The sequence below is a fragment of the Leptonotus elevatus genome, chromosome 6 (genome assembly GCF_054856555.1).
Source record: "Leptonotus elevatus isolate MCC_2025b chromosome 6, RoL_Lele_1.0, whole genome shotgun sequence".
In the NCBI taxonomy this organism is placed as follows: domain Eukaryota; kingdom Metazoa; phylum Chordata; class Actinopteri; order Syngnathiformes; family Syngnathidae; genus Leptonotus; species Leptonotus elevatus.
In genome coordinates this window covers 3,655,681-3,676,655 of record NC_141244.1, presented here as the reverse complement: position 1 = coordinate 3,676,655, position 20,975 = coordinate 3,655,681, and the positions used below count along the sequence as shown (strand labels likewise).

General features: G+C 37.9%; 3 protein-coding genes across 6 annotated transcripts in view; 2 read left to right on the top strand and 1 right to left on the bottom strand.

Annotated features, from left to right (window-relative positions):
• Positions 1-262: 262 nt before the first annotated feature.
• Positions 263-6,406, top strand: hint3 (histidine triad nucleotide binding protein 3). 2 transcript variants are annotated; one of them, XM_086077886.1, is made up of 6 exons: positions 263-974; positions 1,139-1,220; positions 2,672-2,789; positions 3,969-4,038; positions 5,822-5,948; positions 6,099-6,406. In XM_086077886.1, exons 1-6 carry the CDS (start codon positions 883-885, stop codon positions 6,144-6,146), a joined length of 537 nt encoding a protein of 178 aa, XP_085934012.1. In that variant the 5' UTR covers positions 263-882; the 3' UTR covers positions 6,147-6,406. The 2 variants fall into 2 exon arrangements, with proteins under 2 accessions (XP_085934012.1, XP_085934011.1); XM_086077885.1 differs by lacking the exons at positions 263-974; positions 1,139-1,220 and adding an exon at positions 1,306-2,333.
• Positions 6,407-6,821: 415 nt separating this feature from the next.
• Positions 6,822-8,565, bottom strand: LOC147171821 (actin-binding Rho-activating protein). Its single transcript, XM_086077887.1, has 2 exons — positions 8,429-8,565; positions 6,822-8,224 (listed from the first exon to the last, which is right to left on the bottom strand). The coding sequence occupies exon 2, from the start codon at positions 8,190-8,192 to the stop codon at positions 7,707-7,709; it is 486 nt and encodes a 161-aa protein (XP_085934013.1). The 5' UTR covers positions 8,193-8,224; positions 8,429-8,565; the 3' UTR covers positions 6,822-7,706.
• Positions 8,566-8,636: 71 nt separating this feature from the next.
• The window catches only part of trmt11 (tRNA methyltransferase 11), a 20,288-nt gene continuing 7,949 nt past the window's right edge, over positions 8,637-20,975 (top strand). Inside the window, exons 1-12 of one of the 3 annotated variants that reach the window (XM_086077882.1) lie at positions 8,637-8,688; positions 9,675-9,740; positions 11,406-11,479; positions 11,600-11,681; positions 11,767-11,859; positions 12,168-12,302; positions 12,615-12,771; positions 12,954-13,034; positions 13,168-13,332; positions 13,508-13,580; positions 13,668-13,802; positions 20,025-20,145. In XM_086077882.1, the coding sequence (XP_085934008.1) occupies positions 11,457-11,479; positions 11,600-11,681; positions 11,767-11,859; positions 12,168-12,302; positions 12,615-12,771; positions 12,954-13,034; positions 13,168-13,332; positions 13,508-13,580; positions 13,668-13,802; positions 20,025-20,145 (1,065 nt within the window). In that variant the 5' untranslated portion in view covers positions 8,637-8,688; positions 9,675-9,740; positions 11,406-11,456. Of the gene's footprint in view, positions 8,689-9,068; positions 9,160-9,674; positions 9,741-9,867; positions 9,929-11,405; positions 11,480-11,599; positions 11,682-11,766; positions 11,860-12,167; positions 12,303-12,614; positions 12,772-12,953; positions 13,035-13,167; positions 13,333-13,507; positions 13,581-13,667; positions 13,803-20,024; positions 20,146-20,975 lie in introns of those variants that run through there. The other 2 variants (XM_086077881.1, XM_086077883.1) reach the window with 2 other exon arrangements.

The window sequence follows — 20,975 nt, the reverse complement described above, 5'->3', positions numbered from 1 at the left end:
TTTTGTTAACATTCCCTGGTGGTGCTGGCACTGCCAGTATATTAACTACTATCAAAGCTATGTCTTTACTGCTGACACTGAATAAAATAGCATTCTTTTTTTTACCACAATTTTTGCATATATCTAACTGAACTGGCATTGTTGCATAACATGTGCACCACTAGTAATACAAATTCCAGAGTTCATTGCCCATGCTTGTACTGTTGATGCATTGTAGCTCTCTTCACAACAAAACGGGCACAGGCGGTTCTTTGGAACGGGCATTTATTGCTTGCACATCTTCTGCTTTGGTCAGGCCGTGTACATGCTTTGCAAACGCCGTGAGAACTACATTTATGAGCAACAAAACAGTAAAAATGTGAAAATAAATACAGTACCTAGTTGGCCGCTTGCCATGAAAATAGATTAAATGTCTGGTAATATTTGTTTTTTTGGTCTTTATCGTCTTTGTAACGTCAGTCTAACTTGGAGCACGAGCACTAGCATTAGCATTAACAGTTGGACTTGAGCAGTGCAAAGTATATATAGAAAGAAATAAAACCCGACCATGTGACTCTGAAAATTAACATACGAATTAACATAATCCTTTTTTGTCACCTTAACATGTTAGCTATTATTACAACAGGAAAATTATTACCCAAGAACTAACAAACTTTTGTGAATATTTATCAAGAAATCTAAGAGTTGCCTCTGAGGTCTGGGGGTGGGAATCTATGCAAACCGGTATCTTTTTAGATGAGCAGGATAAATAGCATACACGTAATTCTGAGTAAATTTGTTTCTTTTATCTCTGTTGACTGTTTAGTGATGCAATATCCACTATGGGGCACAGGTACTTTCTTTTCCCTATAAACTCCCGTTAAAAATGTGACGTGTAAGGGCATGTCGGATGTTACATTCCACCAAAGTTCACTCATCCATCCATCTGTCTGTGAATTCATATTTCATTTACATCTCCTCATACCTCTGCTTAGGTAAGTTTGCTATAGTGGCTGCTAGCTGTTACAGAAAGGATGAAGATTCAGTCATCGCTTTTGTTTAGATAATAGCAACATATATCTTTGCGTGACTGTTGATTGGTTTGAAGGAGACACTTTTGTTAAGTCGCACATTCTAACAAGTTAAACTGTTGCCCCAGCTGGCGCTATAGTCTTGCAAGCCTGAAGCCCCGTTCGCCATGTTTGCCTCACTGGGCCGTATGGTTCATCACTGACTGTGAGGTAAGTGAGTCCAGCCTGCCCTCAAAAAGACACAGCCAAGCTAGCCACTGCAACTTTTGTTCATACTATGCATGACAGTCATACGCCACCAATGCGCTGCAAAAGTACCTTCAAAATAAAAGTAGATATAAATAATTCTAATATTCCCTATTCTCACATAACCAGTCCACTTCAAGGAGAAAGTAGACAGTTCCATTATTTCAACCAGGAAGGTTACTTCAGATCTGAAATTGAATGTAAAAAAAAAAAAATGTAAATCAAACAGACAAACAAACATAATAATAATAATCATACTAATAATAATGTTTTAGGCATCAAAACATCAGTCCAATCCTGGGGGACACTAGCTCACCCCAGGAGTCCACTAAAAGAGTTTCCATACAGATCTGGCGGTGTATTGGCATGATGATGATGATTATGATGATGATGATGATGATGATAAGAAAATTGTTGAACCAACTTAAGTCTAGAATGAGAATTGTTGATTGTTGATCAACAAGTTTGTCCAAACCACCCATTACAGCAGTAAGGGTCAGAGTGAACAGAGTGAAAAGCTTCATAAATTAATGCTGAATAATGTTCTTGTTTTTACTTTTGCTGAAATACATAATTGAATCACTGTGGTACTTTTATTATAAGCTTGTATAGTTCTTCCACGTACAGCAAGTACATAGTATGAGTAGTTTTGCCCCTTCTGCTAAAAAAAATACTTAATAAATTATATATGAGGTAGAGACTGACACTTATATAACCCGAACTTCTTGCGGACATCTGGTAAAGGACGATAATGACTGTGTCCTGAACATTTATAACAGTTTCTGTTTCTGCTTCCTGTGTTGACTGTCGTTATATGGGTCCTTGGGCACGTATACCACGTATATAGCACCCTCTGGTGTTGGCAATGTTAAACAGTTATCACTTAGTTCGATGACCTCTGCGATCGACAGTGTTGGTCTTCTTATCTCACTCTTGAAAATGGAGGGGAGCAATGTTACCGTGACACAACCTGTACAGGATATTTCCAAGACTAATGTATTAGCCGAAAGCTATGACAAAAAATGTATTTTTTGTAAGATTGTTAATCATGAAATGGACACGGAACTTCTCTACTGTGTGAGAACATTTTTAAAATGCAGTACTAGTTTTAGTTTTCTGTACTCACTAGCTAGTATGTCGATTCTAGTCGAGTCACCCGACACAGTGTAATTCATTACCTCTTCATTCAACGTTTTGTTAAAAACAATGTCTGTCTCACATTCTGTCCTTAGTCATTTAATGAGTTTAATACTAGTCTAGAATGTTCATGCTTGCAATCTCTTGTTTACATACAGTTCGCTCATTGTATATACTGTAACACGTATCTGCGGTTAGAATGCAATTTTACTGAAGTTAGCATTTATGAGTCTCTCGGCATGTTGTTGCAACCAAACTTCTCCATTTGTTTACCACAGGATGAGGAGATCGCATGTTTCAGAGACATCAAGCCTGGAGCTCCGCACCATTACCTAGTTGTCCCGACTAAACATGTTGGAAACTGTAAATCACTCCGCAAAGAACACCTGCCCCTGGGTAAAGTAACATTTTACAATTCGTGAAATATGCCCTGCGATTGGCTGGCAACCAGTTCGGGGTGTAATAATGCTTTCCGTTAGTACGTTCATGTATATGGCATTCAAGTTATAAGTATCTCAGGTACATCATATTGACAATCAAGTTATAAGTATATCAGGTACATCATATTGACAATCTGTATTCTTTTTTTTTTAAATGTAAAAATGACGCTACTCAAATGATAAACTCACATTTTTAAGGGGGTAAAACGTGGTAGAAAAAATGTGGTTGCATAAATGTGTATTACTTTGTGGCTTTTATTACTGTACTCGGTCTTTTGGGGTAAATGTTATAACACTGTTGGAAGCTCTCTGCAGATTTGGGACTGTTTTGAATGGACTTTTTGGAGCCAAGGTACCGACTTACAGTAAAATTGACAGAGCTGACGCTACCGTAGCTAAACAACAATCCTTTCAATCTGTGTATGATTCCTTCCACTCCTTACGAGTCGAAGAAAAAAAAAAAAAACTATCCGATCGGTATCAAAAAGAGCACACTCTTGATCGGGTCATCTCTACTGAAAAGTATCCGAGATTAGTCAAAGGCACTTAGAATGGGATTTGATCATGCCGAACACAGCCACATCTCATTATAAGAGGGTTTGTACTCTTGTGTAACCATATTTTCTCGTATGTTGATTTTACTTCACCTCTCTTAAAGAGTTATATTTAAAAAAAAAAAAATATATTGTGTTGTTCAAGTTTTAATAAAAATAAATAAAATTAATGGTGGGGGATATAAAATCACAAAAACCTTCGAACAGGGGAGGGGGGATTTATTTCCACTAATTACCCTTATCTACCATATCTACCATTATCAACCTTTTGTGTTTATACTGTATATTTTTCAGCTTGCTAGTTTAAGGTATACTCTGTTCAAAAATAAGTTTTAATGGCAAGTTGTCTGATCACTGATCAACACATAATTGTGTTTATAATAAAAGAAAAAGTGGGAGAATGAGAGTGCTGCCGTGGATCAAAAGCATATTAGGTTGAATCATGACTAGACAAAATGTACTCATAGCATTAGCCCGATAAAGACTCTGTAAGTCGAACACACATTGCCAATAAAATTCTCTTGCAACAGAGTGCCTCAACTTTTCCATGCTTTCACGTAATTGTTTGTTGCTTTGTGCAGTAAAACGCATGGTGGAGATAGGGAAGGAAATCCTGCAGAAAAACCATGTGACAGATCTCAGTGACATAAGGTAAGCTACATTCAAGCACACAACTCTTAACTTACAGAATTTAGCAGTCTCCAATATATATATTTTTAGAATGGTTTTAATGAAAAACGATTTCACAAAATCTGTGCTTGGTCTCTGTGTGGTGACACAGTTTTGAATGTATCGTGGCCTCACTATTATTCAATATCCTTGACATCCAGCTTTAGTTTGATGTACTAGTATACTAGTAACCCAACTTTGGCATATGTACAATAACTACATGTTATTAGTGTGGCAAAACTGTGCACTAGTTAAAATCTGCTCGCTGCTAGTACTTCTAGTCTAGTGAATAGAGCTTGGACTCGCACCCAATATCTGCGATTGCATATTCGTTGACGATTTAACCAGCACGTCTCAAATACATTTTAATTGGTTTACACATTGTACTTTTGCTGAAAAACATAGTTGAAAACCATAGTTCAGAAGAGCAGTATGGGCAGTCGAATAGGTGATATCACACACGGCCACACGATAGGGCGTAGAAGGCGATCTCCAAGTGCCCACTACACACAGCCGCCAAATTTATCCTCATGCAGTTCCTTTTAAATATATATCGCACGCGCCAAGCCCCTGCATCTACATGCCATGTAGACTGTCGCCTTTCTTTTCACTGAATTTAAAGGGAATGATGTGAGCCGCTTCCATTGAATAGCAAACCAGTCGGCTGCGTTCCCTCCAACAACGGCAGAGCGGAGCAAAAGCCCCTATATATCCCGCCCGTCTAGGAAAATACCAAAAGGAAGAAAAAAAAAACTCCCTATGTGCTTAAGTCAGAAAATACATACTGTTGCGCACTTTTTTGGCCATGCAGATTCTCCCATCGACTAAAGTGAGACTTCACCGAAACACCTCTTGGTGGTTGCACATGAATTTCCAGGTTACGCATGGTGAGTGCGTCAGAAAGCTGGACGAAAGAATCACTGCACAATGAAAGTGTTCAAGCCATATACCTTGAAATGCCCAAATGGCTTTATGGAAAGCATGTATTTAATATCCTTGATTGGGAGGCTACTAGTGCACGACATATGGCTACTAGTTTGTCTTACTAGTGCTGCACAGTAAGCTGTAATTGTGTACTTGTAAGTCTAAAAGGGAAAAATGGAACAGAAAAATTAAGGATGAGGAAATGCTTCCATGGCTTTCCACATATTGGACCACTTCCTTTATTATTTATATATTTTATCATCATGATTATTATTATTATTATTTACCAGTAATTATTTATGTTTGGCCCAAACACTATTGCACCAGAGTTAGTTCCATATTTTCCAGACTATAAGTCGTTCCAAGTTGGTCGCATCAGTCAAAAAATGCATCATGAAGAATAAAAACAACATGCAAGTCACTCCGGACTAGGGATGTTCGATATCACTCTTTTTCAGACCAAACCAATATGAGTACCGATACCAAGTACCTATACCAATAGTGCTTTTGATACATACATTTTTTTTTAAAGAAAGACCTTGGCATGGGACTAGACAAAAATCCTACGAGATGAGATGTCTCACGAGATTGACATTTAATCAAATTGCCGTCAAAAGGAAATAGAAAATGAAATGGAAGTGAATTTCCAAGTACACCTATAGAACTGGGATTTTGAGTGTCAGTCTGAGTTAAATTTTAATTTATGCAAGTTGCACTTGAGTATAAATTACAGTACCAGCCAAACTATGAAATTAAGTGTGATTTATAATCCAAACAATATGGTAATTGTTTCTGGTCCTCAATTACTGTAAATGTAAAATCTTATTTCCTTTCTCTGCAGGTTCGGGTTCCATTGGCCCCCATTCTGTTCAGTCACACATCTACACCTTCATGTTCTGGCACCTGCCAGCCAGATGAGCTTCATGTCACGCTTGTTCTACAAACTAAATTCTTACTGGTTCATTACAGTAAGTTATCGTCCATACAATTATGCTATATTATTAATAGTAATTTTGTCTCCTGTGTTAATACTTTCTCATACACTATTCTATTAGTGTTTTATGGTTAATTAGAAAGAAATAGCGCATGTGCAATTATTATATTTGTATGTTTTTCAGGTGGAGCAACTGATAGAGCTTCTGAACTCTAAAGAAGCAACCAGCTGATTATGTACTTGGGATCCATCTCTGTTTGTGTGTTTATGTGCATGCTGATAATCAGTGTTTAAATTGAGGCTAATGATTACACATGACATATATTCATCATCTTGTTTTCCCCCAACATGAACTACATGACCTTTTAAGTTGAGATGAACCTAACTCAAGATTTTAGACCATGTATAAAACCTCCTTCAATAAAATTAGAATAGTAGCAATGTTGTGTTACAGAAATGGCTAATTACCGGTAATTACATTATTTGAAAGTACGGTTTGCCTTGGATCATCATTTTATCATAGCATACATTAAGTGTAAAACAAATTACACTGACTACCTCAGCTCTATGGTATCTTATATATACTGCTGGGTATTTTGTACCATTGGAAACAAGAGTTGGAGCATCGAGTAGCATTTGCATGAACTATTTATCAGGCACCTTTTATGTGGAAACAAGTAAGTAATCATGACACTTCAGGTTAAGTACAGTATGTCTAATAACCCCTACAAACAGTAAAAGGTCAAAAGCTTGTTAATGTATAAATGTGAAAATTAATTTATTTTGCTGTCTGTAAGTTAGTAATGTGGTGTCGTGATTTGGTTTATTACACATTGCCCAATATAAGTACTTCACTAAACTGGACAGTTCTCAGAGGAACACAAAAAACTGTTTTAAAACTTTAGACTTTAATTGATGCGTACACATTTTTGCCACATTAAATGAAGAAAATGACTTGTGTTCACATTGCCAAATCTAATTTGTATAACAGCAGTGGACCAAAGCTGTGGAAGTAGTGTATATTATAGTATGCCATAGAAAAGTGTCATTCTGAAAAAAAATGTAAGGTGTTGAGCTACTATTGTTGTGTAGCCTACTCATTTATGCTGAGCACTGCATATTAAGGGAATTTGAAGAGAATCATACTGTTATTTAAAAAAAAAAATTATGCACTTTAAGAAGCATTAATATATTGTGATTAAAACACGCTTTTGTGTGTGTGTTTTTTTATATAGGTCATTATTTTAAAATTGATCTCCCAGTCACAAAACAGACTGTATTTTATATAATTGTATTTATTCAAGCATGCATGTCTAAATGTCTGAACTTGTTAATTAATCCACTATCTATCAAAAAACTTGCAGCTCTATTAACAACAGCAGTATTGTGAAATTTTGCATTTCTAAAATATATATTTTTTAAAATACATTAGCACCATGTCTTCATTTTAAAATGTAACTCATAGACACAACAAACATGAACCATAGTGTGGCACTGTTTCATGCATGAAACACTGCTGGCAAATACAAAGTGGCTGCTATCGTATATAAATTATTAGTGGTGTTTTCTTTTTTATGTACATTATTTGGCTTAACCGTTGGCATGCTTACATTTAACATACACTACATTAATTTTAATGATATAGCAATCATGAAAACTAAACCATTTTACATAATTACCTCACACCATGATTTCCAGGCATGTGACTGAAATAAAAGCATTCCAATTTAAAACAAAAGTTGTAATGTGCAACTACAAACAGTGGCAGCATGTGACATGACTCTTGTTTTGGTCAGTGCAAGAGAGTAATTACAACTTGGTCGTCCTTCCCTTGCCACAGCATCTCCCCCTCAAAGTCAACCAGCTTCTGCTTCCGGGCTCTTAGAAGAATCCCCACCAATTTGTTGGAGATAGTCACATAATGCTCAAACAGCTTACCAAATTCTACCGAGATATCACCCACATTCCCATCATTGTGGCTCTGCAGTCCAATGTCTTTTATTACCTCACACAACTCCTGAACCTCTCTGCTGATGTGTGTGTGAGCATCCTCCCCACGTTGTGCTGTCAATGAGCCTAGCAGGGGCCTCCCATAGCCATCGTGACCCTTCTGAGGGACCACTGCGATGGGCTTGGTGTCATGACTGAAGGGGTTGTGCTTCTGGTGTTCCTGGTGGTTTTCAGACCACTTCTGCCAGTTGTCCTTCAGGCCTTTGACAGACACGATGCATACTGCTTTGTTATCTGTGAACTGGGCAGGAGAATTATTTCCATCCATGATGTTGGAGCTCTATCTGTTTCCAGAGATTGCTTTGTTGGAGAAGAAACGTTTACATTCAACTTTATATTCAGTTACGGCTTAAGTAAAACCTACAACATAGAATATTCATCCTCATATCATTTGAACAATAAATACGTTTGATGGACAAAAAAAAAACGACGCTTGTATTGTATAACTAACCCTTTTAAGGAATGGTATGCATAATAGTAAAAAAATAAAATGAGGAAACTTACATCTCAAACTGTAAGCCTCTGGTGTAATACAAGTTCACTTGAGCAGAAGTGAGCACAAGTGCAAAGTGCCCACTGGTATTTACATCAGCTCCTGTAAACGGTGCAGCAGCATTGCTTGACACTGCAAGTGTTCAGATACTTTACTGTGCTAAAACAACACCGTTCTGCGATAGACCCTTCTTCAACCAATGAGCTCTTCGAGATGACACAAATGACCAATCGCAGCGGAGAGAAGGCGGGACAGAGCCTGCCCTGTTGAGGTAAGCTGATTACAACCTGGAATTAACTAGTTGGTCTTGACACGCAAGTTACTTTTCTATGTTCAATAAATGTTTTAAAAAGACACGCAAGTTACGTGTAGTACTCGTGTTAGTTACTTTGATAATTAAGAACACCCACATTTTACGATAAAATGACACCTCTAGAGGTATATCGCAGTGTGGCATTCAAAACCAAACGTACGCCCGTGTTATTAAAACCAATCCACATACACCTGTTTGGATACTCAACTAATATACAATCACGAGTGGCACATTAAAACGCACTTAATAAAGATACTTTTTCGGTCGAGTCTCATCCAACCACATAATGGGTCGTTTTCCCCGCCCCTAAACTTTGTTTCTAGCCGGGCGTATTTTGAATCAACAACAAAGATGGCGGCCTCCGGTAGACGCGCGTGTCTTCAATATTTATTTCATCTTGCCCAAGATAGCTTGGACTTCAGGTTACCGGTAAATGTGGATAAATTGACATCAACTCCATCCTGCTATTTTCATGAGACAATACATATATTTTTTAGAAATTAGCCGCATCATAGACGACATGCGTCTGTCATGTGTTAGCTGTCTGCTAATGCAATCGGAAGCTTTGAGGGAACGATGAAATCAAGCGAAATGAATGAAGGGTTTGATTATCTGTGAATGTCATCACACGACTTTTTGCAAATCACACAATTGTGGTTAACTTTTGGTTTCGTTGTAAATCGTTAGGTGTTATTTAAATCGGCCAACTTTTGCCTTCTGTGCGAGAAAAGTAGAGTTGATCTGAATACTGGTTTGCGTTTAGTGTCACTAATTATTCGTCTCTCATCACTGGTGCAATGCTGCAATCATAAGTTTTTTGTTAGTTTTTTTTTTTTTAAAGCGCACTATTATCCACCCATCCATCCACTTTCTGAACTGCTCATCATCACTAGGTTGTGCCAAAGTCTAATAATGTAAAAATAATTATGCGTTCATGTTTCCAGGAAATCGAGGCTCTGCTGGCTCTCAGGGGGAAGCGTTTCAAGCCTGGGGAGAACTTTAAAGAAAAGGTATCTGTAAAAAACAACAACACTGAAGGTGGCTCCAACGTAGGGCTCCCATCTATTTAGCTCTGCATTCCACCATGAAAGACCGCAATTGTGCTTTCTGACCTGTACATTGCAATGTTTTCCACAGTTTCGCATGGGTAAAGAAGACGCTAACCACCTGCACCATGTAGCCCCCAAGGACTACATAGGTAGCTTGCAGGCCTGTTCCATAAAATAGCTAATCAGTGATTGGACATAGTGATATTCTAGGAATGTTGTAGAACAAAAACGCTATTGAGTCAAAAGGACTGAAGGTCAATACATTCAAGATTGAAGTAGGGCTGGGCGATATGGCCCAAAAATAAAATCACGATTTTTACAGACATTCAGGACTATTGCGATTTTAATCGATTTTAATCTAATAAACCCAACAAACATTTATTAAAGATTTCATTTATTCAAAAATAATTCCTGTGCAAAATGTTCAGACAACAATAATGTATACTCATTCTAAGTTAGTTTTAACATAAACTTAACATTTATAGTTTTTTCTTAAATGCCACAATTTAGTTGGTAGCTATTGTAAACATGTCTTGTAAACCACCAATCCAGCATTCTGCCATAAAATTACAATTTAGAAAAACATTTGAATGTAACCGAATATAAGAACAACAGCTTTTAATAATCCAAAAGACAACATTCTATTTCACGATTTAGCAAATTTTCAACAATTCAATTTTTAAAATGACGATGTATCGAATTCATTCCATTTATTGCCCAGCCCTAGATGGAAGTAATGGTCAGTAGTAGAAATTAAAAGACGATTGACATTGATAATAAAAACTCCAGTCTCAAACAGGCAAAGGTGTTCAAGTACCTGAGTGTAACGCTAAATAGGAAAGGAGTCTCGGAAACCGTGGTAAGAGCAAAAGTATGAGCAAAGTGGAGAGAACGGTCAATTGTTACGGGAGACAGAAAAATGCCTAGGAGACTAAAAGTAAAACTATAATACAGTCATACGACCGGTACTGTTGTATGGGGCTGAGGTATGGACAATAGGGAAAAAAGAGAAGATTTTACAGGCAATAGAAATGAGGATGCTGAGATGAATTAAGTGAGTGACATTGAAAGATAAGGAGAGAAGTGAACACATCAGGAGGGAGTTAGGGATAAAAAATAAAAAAAAATCAATGAGAAGGTAAATGAGACCAGAATGATATGGTATTTGGACATTTGATGAGAATGGAGTTAGATGACCCCGTTAGGGAGGCTATGAGTCTGCAATTAGAAGGAAAAAGACCAAGAGGAAGGCCAAAGGAGCGATGGAAATATAATGTACATGAGGATTTTCTTCATTGCAAAGTGAAGCAGAGGATGCTCAAAATAGGAGGTTTGGAGAGTAAAGACAAAGGCAGCCGACACAACAGTCGAGCATGAAAAGGTGTAGGAAAAGAAGAAGTTGTATAACTAATCATTTGAAAATGTAAATACTGTCAAGAGATTTATAGAAAAAGTGTTAATTGACAGATGACCAATCCCGGGTGTAGTCTGGCTTTTCCTTCTTGTCAATCAGGATAGATTCCAGCTCCCTGTGACCCTGAGCAGGATTATATCATGTAAATGATACAAAACAACTAAATAAGTCATTTTAAGTGAAATATTAACAGTACTTGAACTCTCTCCAAGTGTCCTTTCTGGTGTCTGGAGGATTTGACAGAGGACGATGTCTGCTGCGTCATGGCCCGATCTGTTTGTGCAAAGTAAGAATTTTGATGATTGCCCTCATATTGCACTGATTACAATGTTTCCACGTGTTGCCATTAATGAGTTTTTTTCCTAATGTGTTATACACACTGAATTATTACTAAACGTACATCAAGGTCTGCGTTTGAGTTGTGGGGCCACGGACAAAACCACAGTGAGTTGAGAACATCCTTACTGAACTACCCAGCAGAGAAGATGGTGAGTGATACCAAGTTTTGCTGTGTAATGTGAAACAAACATTATGGTTCGACTAAAACATAAATGCTAAACTTTATCTTTGCAGCGGCCATTCTTGCATAAAGAGTCTACATACAGAATAAATGTTTACACCTTCAACAAAACCCTGGATTTCACAGAGAGAATTAAACGAATTGATGTAAGTGTTTGAAATTAAAATGTAAATTTGAATGAAATAATTTCAATCAGCTTGTGCATCAATTCAACCAACACCACACTTTGTTCTGGCATACGCCAGTACAATTTAATATGATCCAATACAAGATTTAAAAAAATGCTGCTTGTATATTCAGTTAAATAGACAGTCGGTTATAATCAGGTGCTGTGGCGTTCAGATTGTAATTTTTTTTTAAGATCACTATTCACACACCTCTTGTATTGGATCTCATTAGATGTATGGGCATACCTCAAGTTTAAAAGTAACTGTATTGTGTATTCTCTCTACAGGCAATGGATTACCTTCCATTTGATGGTCTTGTAAGTCTAAAGAGTCCTCATCATGTCTTCTGTTTGTTGGAAGATTACGGCACTGACCCAAACAACATCCCCCATCATCCATATTACGTTTATTTTGGCCGATGGGTGAGAAACTGGAGAGATTGGACTACGAATGACATCTATATTTGATTTAAATAAAATAAGATAATCCGTGCTACGACAAATGTGGACACAAAATGTTAGCTTGCTTTCTTTTTCTTTCATAAAATTGTATAATTTATCAAAACATGTTTAGCACAGTGGTTTAAAAAATACCTTACACTGCACACTAGCAGGTGGAGTTTTGGAGCAAAAATGATTGACACCAGTACCACAAGCAGTGGTAAAGTAGCTTTAAAATGTGCAGATGTGATTTTTATCTTTTTGCCATCCCATTTGTGATGAACCTCTACACAGATAGCAGATGGTCAGCGGGAATTGATTCGGTCTCACAGTGTGAAGAACAGACATTTCATTGGAAACACCAGTATGGATGCGGGCCTCTCCTTCATCATGGCCAACCATGCCAAGGTCAAACAGCACGATCTTGTCTTTGACCCATTTGTCGGCACGGGTGAGTTAGTTAGCTACTGTATTTCCTTCATTCACATGCAGACGGAAACATCAAGTTGTACTTTTATAATAAGTATTTGTAATTAAAGTAACAGTAGCACTACAATTTTGAAAAATGCAATGACATTCAGATATTTAAAAAAATATTGAATGTCTAAATAGTTCTGTTTTGATTTGTTAAAGGAAGCCTGTTGGTTGCTTGTTCTCATTTTGGAGCCTACGTGTGTGGATCAGATATTGATTACAACACTATCCATGGCAAAGGTATCATTTTTCCTCCATAATCATAATTTTAGTCATTCTGTATTTTAATAAAGAAGTGAAAGTGTCAGGTCAATGTCTGAATTTGGGCTATTATTAAAGTGTATCACCAAGTATTATTTTATTTTTTTTCCAGGAAGGTCAAGCCGCAAAGATCAGAAGTGGCGAGGACCAGATGAGAACATCCGAGCCAACCTGCGACAGTACGGAACAGAGAAGATGTACGTGGATGTGATGGTATCTGATGCATCCAAGCCTGTGTGGAGGGAGACCGCTCTCTTTGATGCCATCATTACCGATCGTATGTTCTTTTATCATTGTAGCATCTGTGTTATTTTTCAGAATTTGTCATTTGGAGCTACACATTAAAAAATCTTCTTTTCCAAAAATAGTTTAGCAGTTTAACCCAGTTTAATATTGTGAATACTGTTTCTAAAAATGTTTGTGTCACTTTTTTTTTTGTCTCGTGTGGTCAGCTCCATATGGTATACGTGAGTCCACAAGGAGAACAGGTTCACAGAAAGAAACGGCAAAACCTGTGGAGGGCGTGTAAGTTTATTTACTAGTCTACCACCAAAAATTTAAGCATGAAACTTTACAGGTACGGTAAATGCTAAAATATTTTGTTTATTCTAGCTATGCCGAGTCACACGTTGCCGTATCCCAGTCCTACCAACTGAGTGAGATATTAGCTGACATGCTAAACTTCTCTGCACATCGCCTGGTCATGGGAGGAAGGCTGGTCTACTGGCTACCTGTTTATAGGCCAGAGTGAGTAAACTTATGTACAGTTGCTAGATGGAGCACTCTAATATAAAGCCATATTCACCATTTTATATAATATTGGACCATTGTGACCTGCTGCAGTAATTGACCAGTAATATTTCAGAGACTGATAGGGACCTTCAACGACACAGGCAGTGATAAATGATAAATTAAATTCATTCCTGGTTCATTGGAACTCTTGCATTTTTTTCATTCAGTCAGTCTTGTGAGGTAATGCAATGAGCTGTCAAGAGGGGGCATAATTGCATCAAAAAACAGCATAGAACAGTAACTACAGTTCATCACTGCTGCTGTATATAGTCAAAACTAGAGACCTGAGAGACGTTTTGGGAATATGTTTCAGCAGTTTGAACATCTGTGTCAGTTTGTGCTGTTAACCAGAACCACAAAGGAAATTTTCCCATTGCTTTACAAAACACCCTCAGGCACTATTCCATTCCCATTTACAGAAAGAAAACATTGTCCTGTAAGTGCATACTCACCTGTGTAAATGACAATATTTTCTGTGAGTAGTCTTCAGGTGCGTCACTTTAGGTCCCATTAAACCACAACTGACAAAACCTCCTTTTGCAAGTTTGTCAGCAAATCCCCACGTTAGTAACCTTTGTCACGATAGAATCTTTTTAAAATCAATTATCTTATTGATTCTTCCTTTAAATAGTAATTGTCCCCCCACCCCCACACACTTTTGTTGTTCTTGGTGTGTTTTTGTTTGTTTGTTTGTTAATCCACTAAAGTTGGACCAAAGTTGAATTGAGTGGATATAAGTACTCATAATTTATTATCTTCTATACATATGTATTATTAAACACAAACTGAAATTAGCACGCTAGCGATTAAAGGTAAACAAACACTAACTACCATTTAATTCACACATGCATTATTATATCTACATTACACATGTAATAGTGTCTTAAAAGCAGTGTTGGGAACGGTACTTTAAAAAAAGTAATTAGTTATAGTTACTCATTGCTTGCTTAAAGAAGTAACTGTTAGCAATTGAATTGCTTCATAATAAAAGTAACTCGTTTGCCAGGCAAAGTAACTATTTTCACTCTTTAATTTTTTTTTAATCAAAAATAATTTGGATTTGAACTTTTTTAAATTATTATTATTATTATTATTACATTTTATACAAGGAATTCAAATTATGTCTAGCCTATATAGGGTGTTTATTTATTATTGTGAATATTTGTCACACAAATGCCTCACTCCATTTGAATTGAAAAAGGGGACAGCGCAATTTAATAAAACACATAGAAATTCATGAGTTAAAAAATCCAGAATTAGCCAGAAGGCTATATTCCATCTGTAGTCCCCTAGCCATATTAAAAAAGCAATAAAATACTAAAATAGAAGTACAAAGTAGACACACAATTAGTAAAAACACATTATTGGACTTAACATAATGGCATATCATATAATAATAATAATTCATTAAATTTGGAGTGGTGATGTAGTTTCTACCACTGCCAATTGCTAAAGCAATCATAATAACAAAAATAAAATAAATACTGGATATATGGTGATTTGTGGCACATATGTCATCTATAGGTAATTTGTAGACAGTCCCTCCAGGACTTCTCGGCATTTTTTATGATTGTTGCGGGCTAAAATAATCAATAATATATCAAAGAAACCACCAATGCTATGAAATATACAGTGCTTAATGCTATCATGGCCAAAATCATTGCCATAGCTACAACTTCATTTCCTCAAATCATCAGCATTCACATGATCTTTTTGAAAAACTTTTGTACACTTTCAATTAAGAGAGTATGGTGATATATCTTCAGTTTATAATTCTACACATTTAAAGACATGTTAATTGATTGATTTACGTCAGAAAACTGCCCAACACTAGGCTTGCATCATTCACATACAAATGTTATATAACTGCACGTTTCTCACTTTAATAACCGGTAGTTGGGTGTTCCCGACAGACCTTGACTCCACAGCCTACTACGTCAGTGTGATTTGCCGAGACCAGATATTTCTTTCAACACTTTTTACGCGTTTAGCACTCGTGAAAAAGGACAGATACAATTGTTAGCGCTATTAATTACACTAGGCAAGCATGTCTCTATTACTTACCAAACACCGGTATCTTTGATTGCTGTTATGGTGCTTGCTTGTGGAGTCTCGATGTTAATGGTTTTTGGTGGAACAGAATTGTCAACAAATCGCTCCTCATGGCAGCCATTTTTCGTCAAATCTCATCTCTACTGTTAATTTGATTGTCACTCATCACAAATTATGTCCAGGCGAGCTAAGCTCCAAAAGGAAGACACGTCTGTCACGCTTCCCGCGGTACCTCCAAAATAAAAGTCACTATACATTACAGCTATCAAGACACTTTTATTGTAACTAGGTCTGACAACAACAGTGCCTCTAACTGTGCGCTAATAGCATTTCAGAGCAAGATTTCAGCAAAAGAGCAACACACGACCGCACAACGTCTTACAGCTTACTTCGAGCCTTGAAACTAATAAATGAATTGTAACGCAACGCATTTTACATACAATAACGATAACGGCGTTTCAAATACGAGGAGAATAATTAGTTAGATTAGTCCGTTAATGAAAAAATTTTTTGACTGCTGAACGTACTATCGCAGTTAGTTTAACACCGTTATTCCCAACACTGCTTAAAAGTCACTAACAGACAATGCTTCAACATTATTCCATGAGTAAACAAGGGTAAATCTAGCTGTTAACTACAGGTGGCACTGATCTGAATATATGACTGGATAGCCGATAGCCCATACACGCCCGTGCAAGCTGTTGAAGCGACAGGGCGGCCATTACACATGTAATAGTGTCTTAAAAGCAGTGTTGGGACTACTGTATAAACTATACGGTATACGTACAGAACAGACATATACATATATGTAGGCAGTTAGTATAGGGCTGGGAGCGGGGTTAGGGAGTTTGTGGCGGGGTGGTCACTATTTTTTAACAAGTGAAAAAAACTAACTAACTAGTGGACGGTATGTGCTGCTTTGAAGACCCCCTTTTTCTTTTATTGCTCAGTTCCTTAGACCCCAATATTAGATTTGACAGAGGCATCTTTTGTTGAATTACAGTTATTATTATTATTCCTCCTGTAAACATCATTAAGCATATAATTTATACATGTATTTTAGGCAAGTTGTAAAATGTCTGAAGTCTTCTTGTTTATGTTTAACAAATTTAAAACATCATAAATCATGCTGTTTCTACTAAATACTGTCACAAATGTTCTCCAATTTCGATACTGTAAATGTATAGGATCGTATGCTGAAAAACGTTTTTGGGGAGGAGCAATATGGCGGCCTTGCGGCTTCAAAAGTCTTGGGCTGTGTCTGAATGTCCACCCTTATCCCCTAACCTCTCATTCACTACATAGCCCCACACTATATAGTGGCCTAATATGTAGCGCCGTCATTCTGTTTGGCGATTCGGACAGCCAGCTCACTACTTTCTCCTCGTCGTATATCAGATGACCACCGTACCTGTCATGATGCACCGGCGCATAAATCTCAGATTATTTATTGTGAAAGAAAACGTTTTAAAACTGTACTTTATTTCCTTTGTTCTACATATTTTCAACTAAAACTTATTAATTATTTCCGTTGTATATATTTAATGCATCACTTTGATTCACGCTCGCGCCATGTTTTTATCATACTCACAATGCATTTGGTCTATATCAACCCAGTTGAATGAACATCAATGTTCGCTACTTTTCAAAGTGCATTTTTGGTAGTTTTAAGTGCCCTACATTTTCACTACCTGGACATTCGGACACCCCTACAAATTGGCGTGACCCCTCAGTAGAGCACTATATAGGGCAGTGGTGGGCAAACTCGGTCCTCGAGGGCCGGAGTTCTGTAGGTTTTGGATGTTTCCCTGCTCCAACGCAGCTGATTCCAATCAACAGGATCGTTATCAAGCTTATGCAGTGCTTGCTGGTGAGCTGATCATACATCACAAACCTGCAGGACACCGGCCCTTGAGGACAGTGTACCCACTGCTGATATAGGGAGTAGGTTGCACATTCGGACGCAGCCTTGGCCTATCGGCTATCCAGTCATGGGGAGGTCAATAACTTCCTCTTCCTGTCTTCTGGGCACGTTCAGTGCATGACTGCCCTCTACTGGTTAAGTGATGAACACCTAAAACTGAGTGGCAGGTTATATTTTGGAATAATTACAGCGCAAGTGCTTTTTAGGACATCCAGAATTGTGTTTTGGAGAAGCTTAATGTGCTGTATTATCTTTAATCAAAACTCACTAAGTCAGTGAGCGTTTTTAAGCAGACAAATAACATCTGACATTTGGCCACTAGATGGTGCACTAACAGAAGAAATACAAATCTGATCACAGCCACCATTGCTGCGTGCGTCTGCAAAAAAACAGCCTGTGCATAAAAAAATGGCTGGCCAAAACATGGTTCCGGCAGACCTTGAAGGCAGAAAATTTTAGTCGACATATTTTTAAAGCCGACTTAAGTAAACCTATTTTTCCAAGCCCTACTTTGATGCGTACTTTTGTTCCTGCTTTCCGTATGTGGTTGCATTCACACACACAGTTTGCATGTATCGTACGTGTATCATAATGGTCATACTTTTGTCTTTCCTACTCATCTACTAGTGCTTGACTCCATGTCTGTCAGAGCACTGCCAAAATAAACGTCTGAGGCCAGGCACTGTCAGATGTATGTCAACTGTCTGTCTGTGTGCTGTTCAGGCTGACCCCTGCATGCTTTCTTATGTGTCTGTGTGGAAACCCAAATGTGCTCTGTCTCTTGGGCCTAATCTGAAGCGCTACATGGCAGCTATCAGGTTTCTGCCCCCGCCACACACACACACACACACACACACACACACACACACACACACACACACACACACACACACACACACACACACACACACACACACACAATTTCTGTACATATCTGCAGCCGTGACTGGATAATTGGAACGATGGTGATCATATGCGTTTGTCTGCCTTCTGTGTGCTCTTGCACATGCTAGTGCGTGTGCACATGTTTATTTACCTTTGATGTCTATCAGACCAGGAAGCACACTAGTGATTTTAGGTTCAAATCTCAGCTCTAAATTGTCCATTATTGTGAATGGAACTAGTTCAATGTTTACTAGGGATGTAACAATAACTGCAATATTGCAGTATCACGATATAAAAATTGCTGCTATATTAAAATTGCCACAATTGTCATTGTCAAGTCACGATACTAAAAGCAGCACATATGTTAAAAAGGCGAGGCTGTATTCCATTTGTGCAGTTCTAGCACCTTCTGGTGGTTAGTTTATTAGAGGTAAATTTTTAAATCGGAATGTTTTTGGCCAATGGTAGTTATCACTCTCATAAATCAGTCATACCAGCAAATATTTTTCAACATCTCCGTCAAAAAACATTACTTTTCGCCCGCACACAGCATTGTGAAATACATAGACCATGATACTTTGCGCCACTGAGCCAAGTGAAGTACATGACGATGACATTTCTTTGTCACTGCTGTTATTTACGAAACACTATTGTGCTCCCTCCTTGAGCTTTTTTTTTTAACAATATCAAGAGTTTTTATTATAGTGATATAGTCATGAGCTTTTTTTTTTAATATCGCCAACCTCCCCACAATATCACGATATTTATTGTATCGCAACGTTGTGTGTAACCCGCCTCTTGCCAAAACTCAGTTAGAATAACCACCATCTCTGACTACTGAATGCACGCAGTATAGAAAATTGATGGATGAACACCAGCACAAAATGCATTCGTCTGTGTGTTGTGTGATACGGCGCACAGTTCTACCGTGTGACTTTTGATGGGCAGGGGAGAAATGTAGGCTCCCTTCATCATGTCTACTAATTTGACAACATTGGCTGTTATATGTCGTCATGGCAACGGGGCCAACATACTGTCATTAGAAAACCTAACCTGCATTTGTAGCATTTATGCTAATTTGTCACGAATGTTCAAACGCACACTTGAACCTTGGGTCAAAGTTGGTCTAAAGCTAAAGTTATTAATTCAATTTGAATGTGAATAGTTATTTGATGAATTAAAATTAAGTTGTTGTTGTTTTTGTGCTGTACAGTATATTCCAATGATAATTATTTTATTAATCATATTTCTGTGGCCTTTAGGGTTCCCCTCGGCTAACTAATTGAAGACCAATTAATACTCTGACATGTTTGCAGATACTGTGAGGAGATGGTTCCCCTCCATCCATGTCTGCGGCTCATTAGCAACTGTGAACAGATACTATCAAGCCACACGTCTCGTCGCCTAATCACCATGGAGAAGGTCAAAGAACCAGAGGTGTGTGCGTGTGCGTGTGCGTGTGTGTGTGTGTCACATTAAAAATGGATATAGCAATAAAACAAAGTCGAAACACACCACAATGTGGCCATTCAGTATGAAAGTGAACAGAATGACACATTTCATAACAACGGCATATCCTACCTTAATTGTAGCAGAAGCGAATGTCGCAACTCGTCATCGTTCCGGATACCGTGTATTGTAACCCAAACAGAGATAATCTTCAAACCCGGGATCTCTTTTATTAATGGGTCTGTTTCTACTTTTAATTTTAAATACCAACTTTAAAGTAATTTCATGAAATGCCAAAAAAGGTCACAAGTAGTGTTGCAAGGAATACCGGTATCATTGATGTTTTGGCATCAAAAACGGCTCAGTAGAATTTTTTTTAGCACCAGTACTTAAAAAAATAAATACGAGACAGCTCGCCAACTCTGTGTTAAAGGTGGGTACACATACACGCATGGCCATCTGTCTACCTTAAAACGGAAAACGCCTTAAGCGGCACGCCTCTTTCAGCTTGTGTGAGAGAGGGCTCAGGAAGATGGCTTCACACACTGAACACTGAAGCGCTCGCTGGCCGTGCACTCCTCGTTGAGAAGTATCAAAGTGTCATAAGGAACTTTTTTCTTACATGGCCGACTGCCACGGCAAGCCAACCGACATGACGTTTTGTAACAAAAGCAAATGTTTTTCGTGGTGAAAGCAGACACTCCTGGCCCTGCAGTGGACTCGAGGCGTGTTTAATGAACAGGCACACAGTAGGAAATCACAGGTATACATAAAAAAAAGCCCAGATGACTGACAGAGCGACAGCTTGTGACGCATTT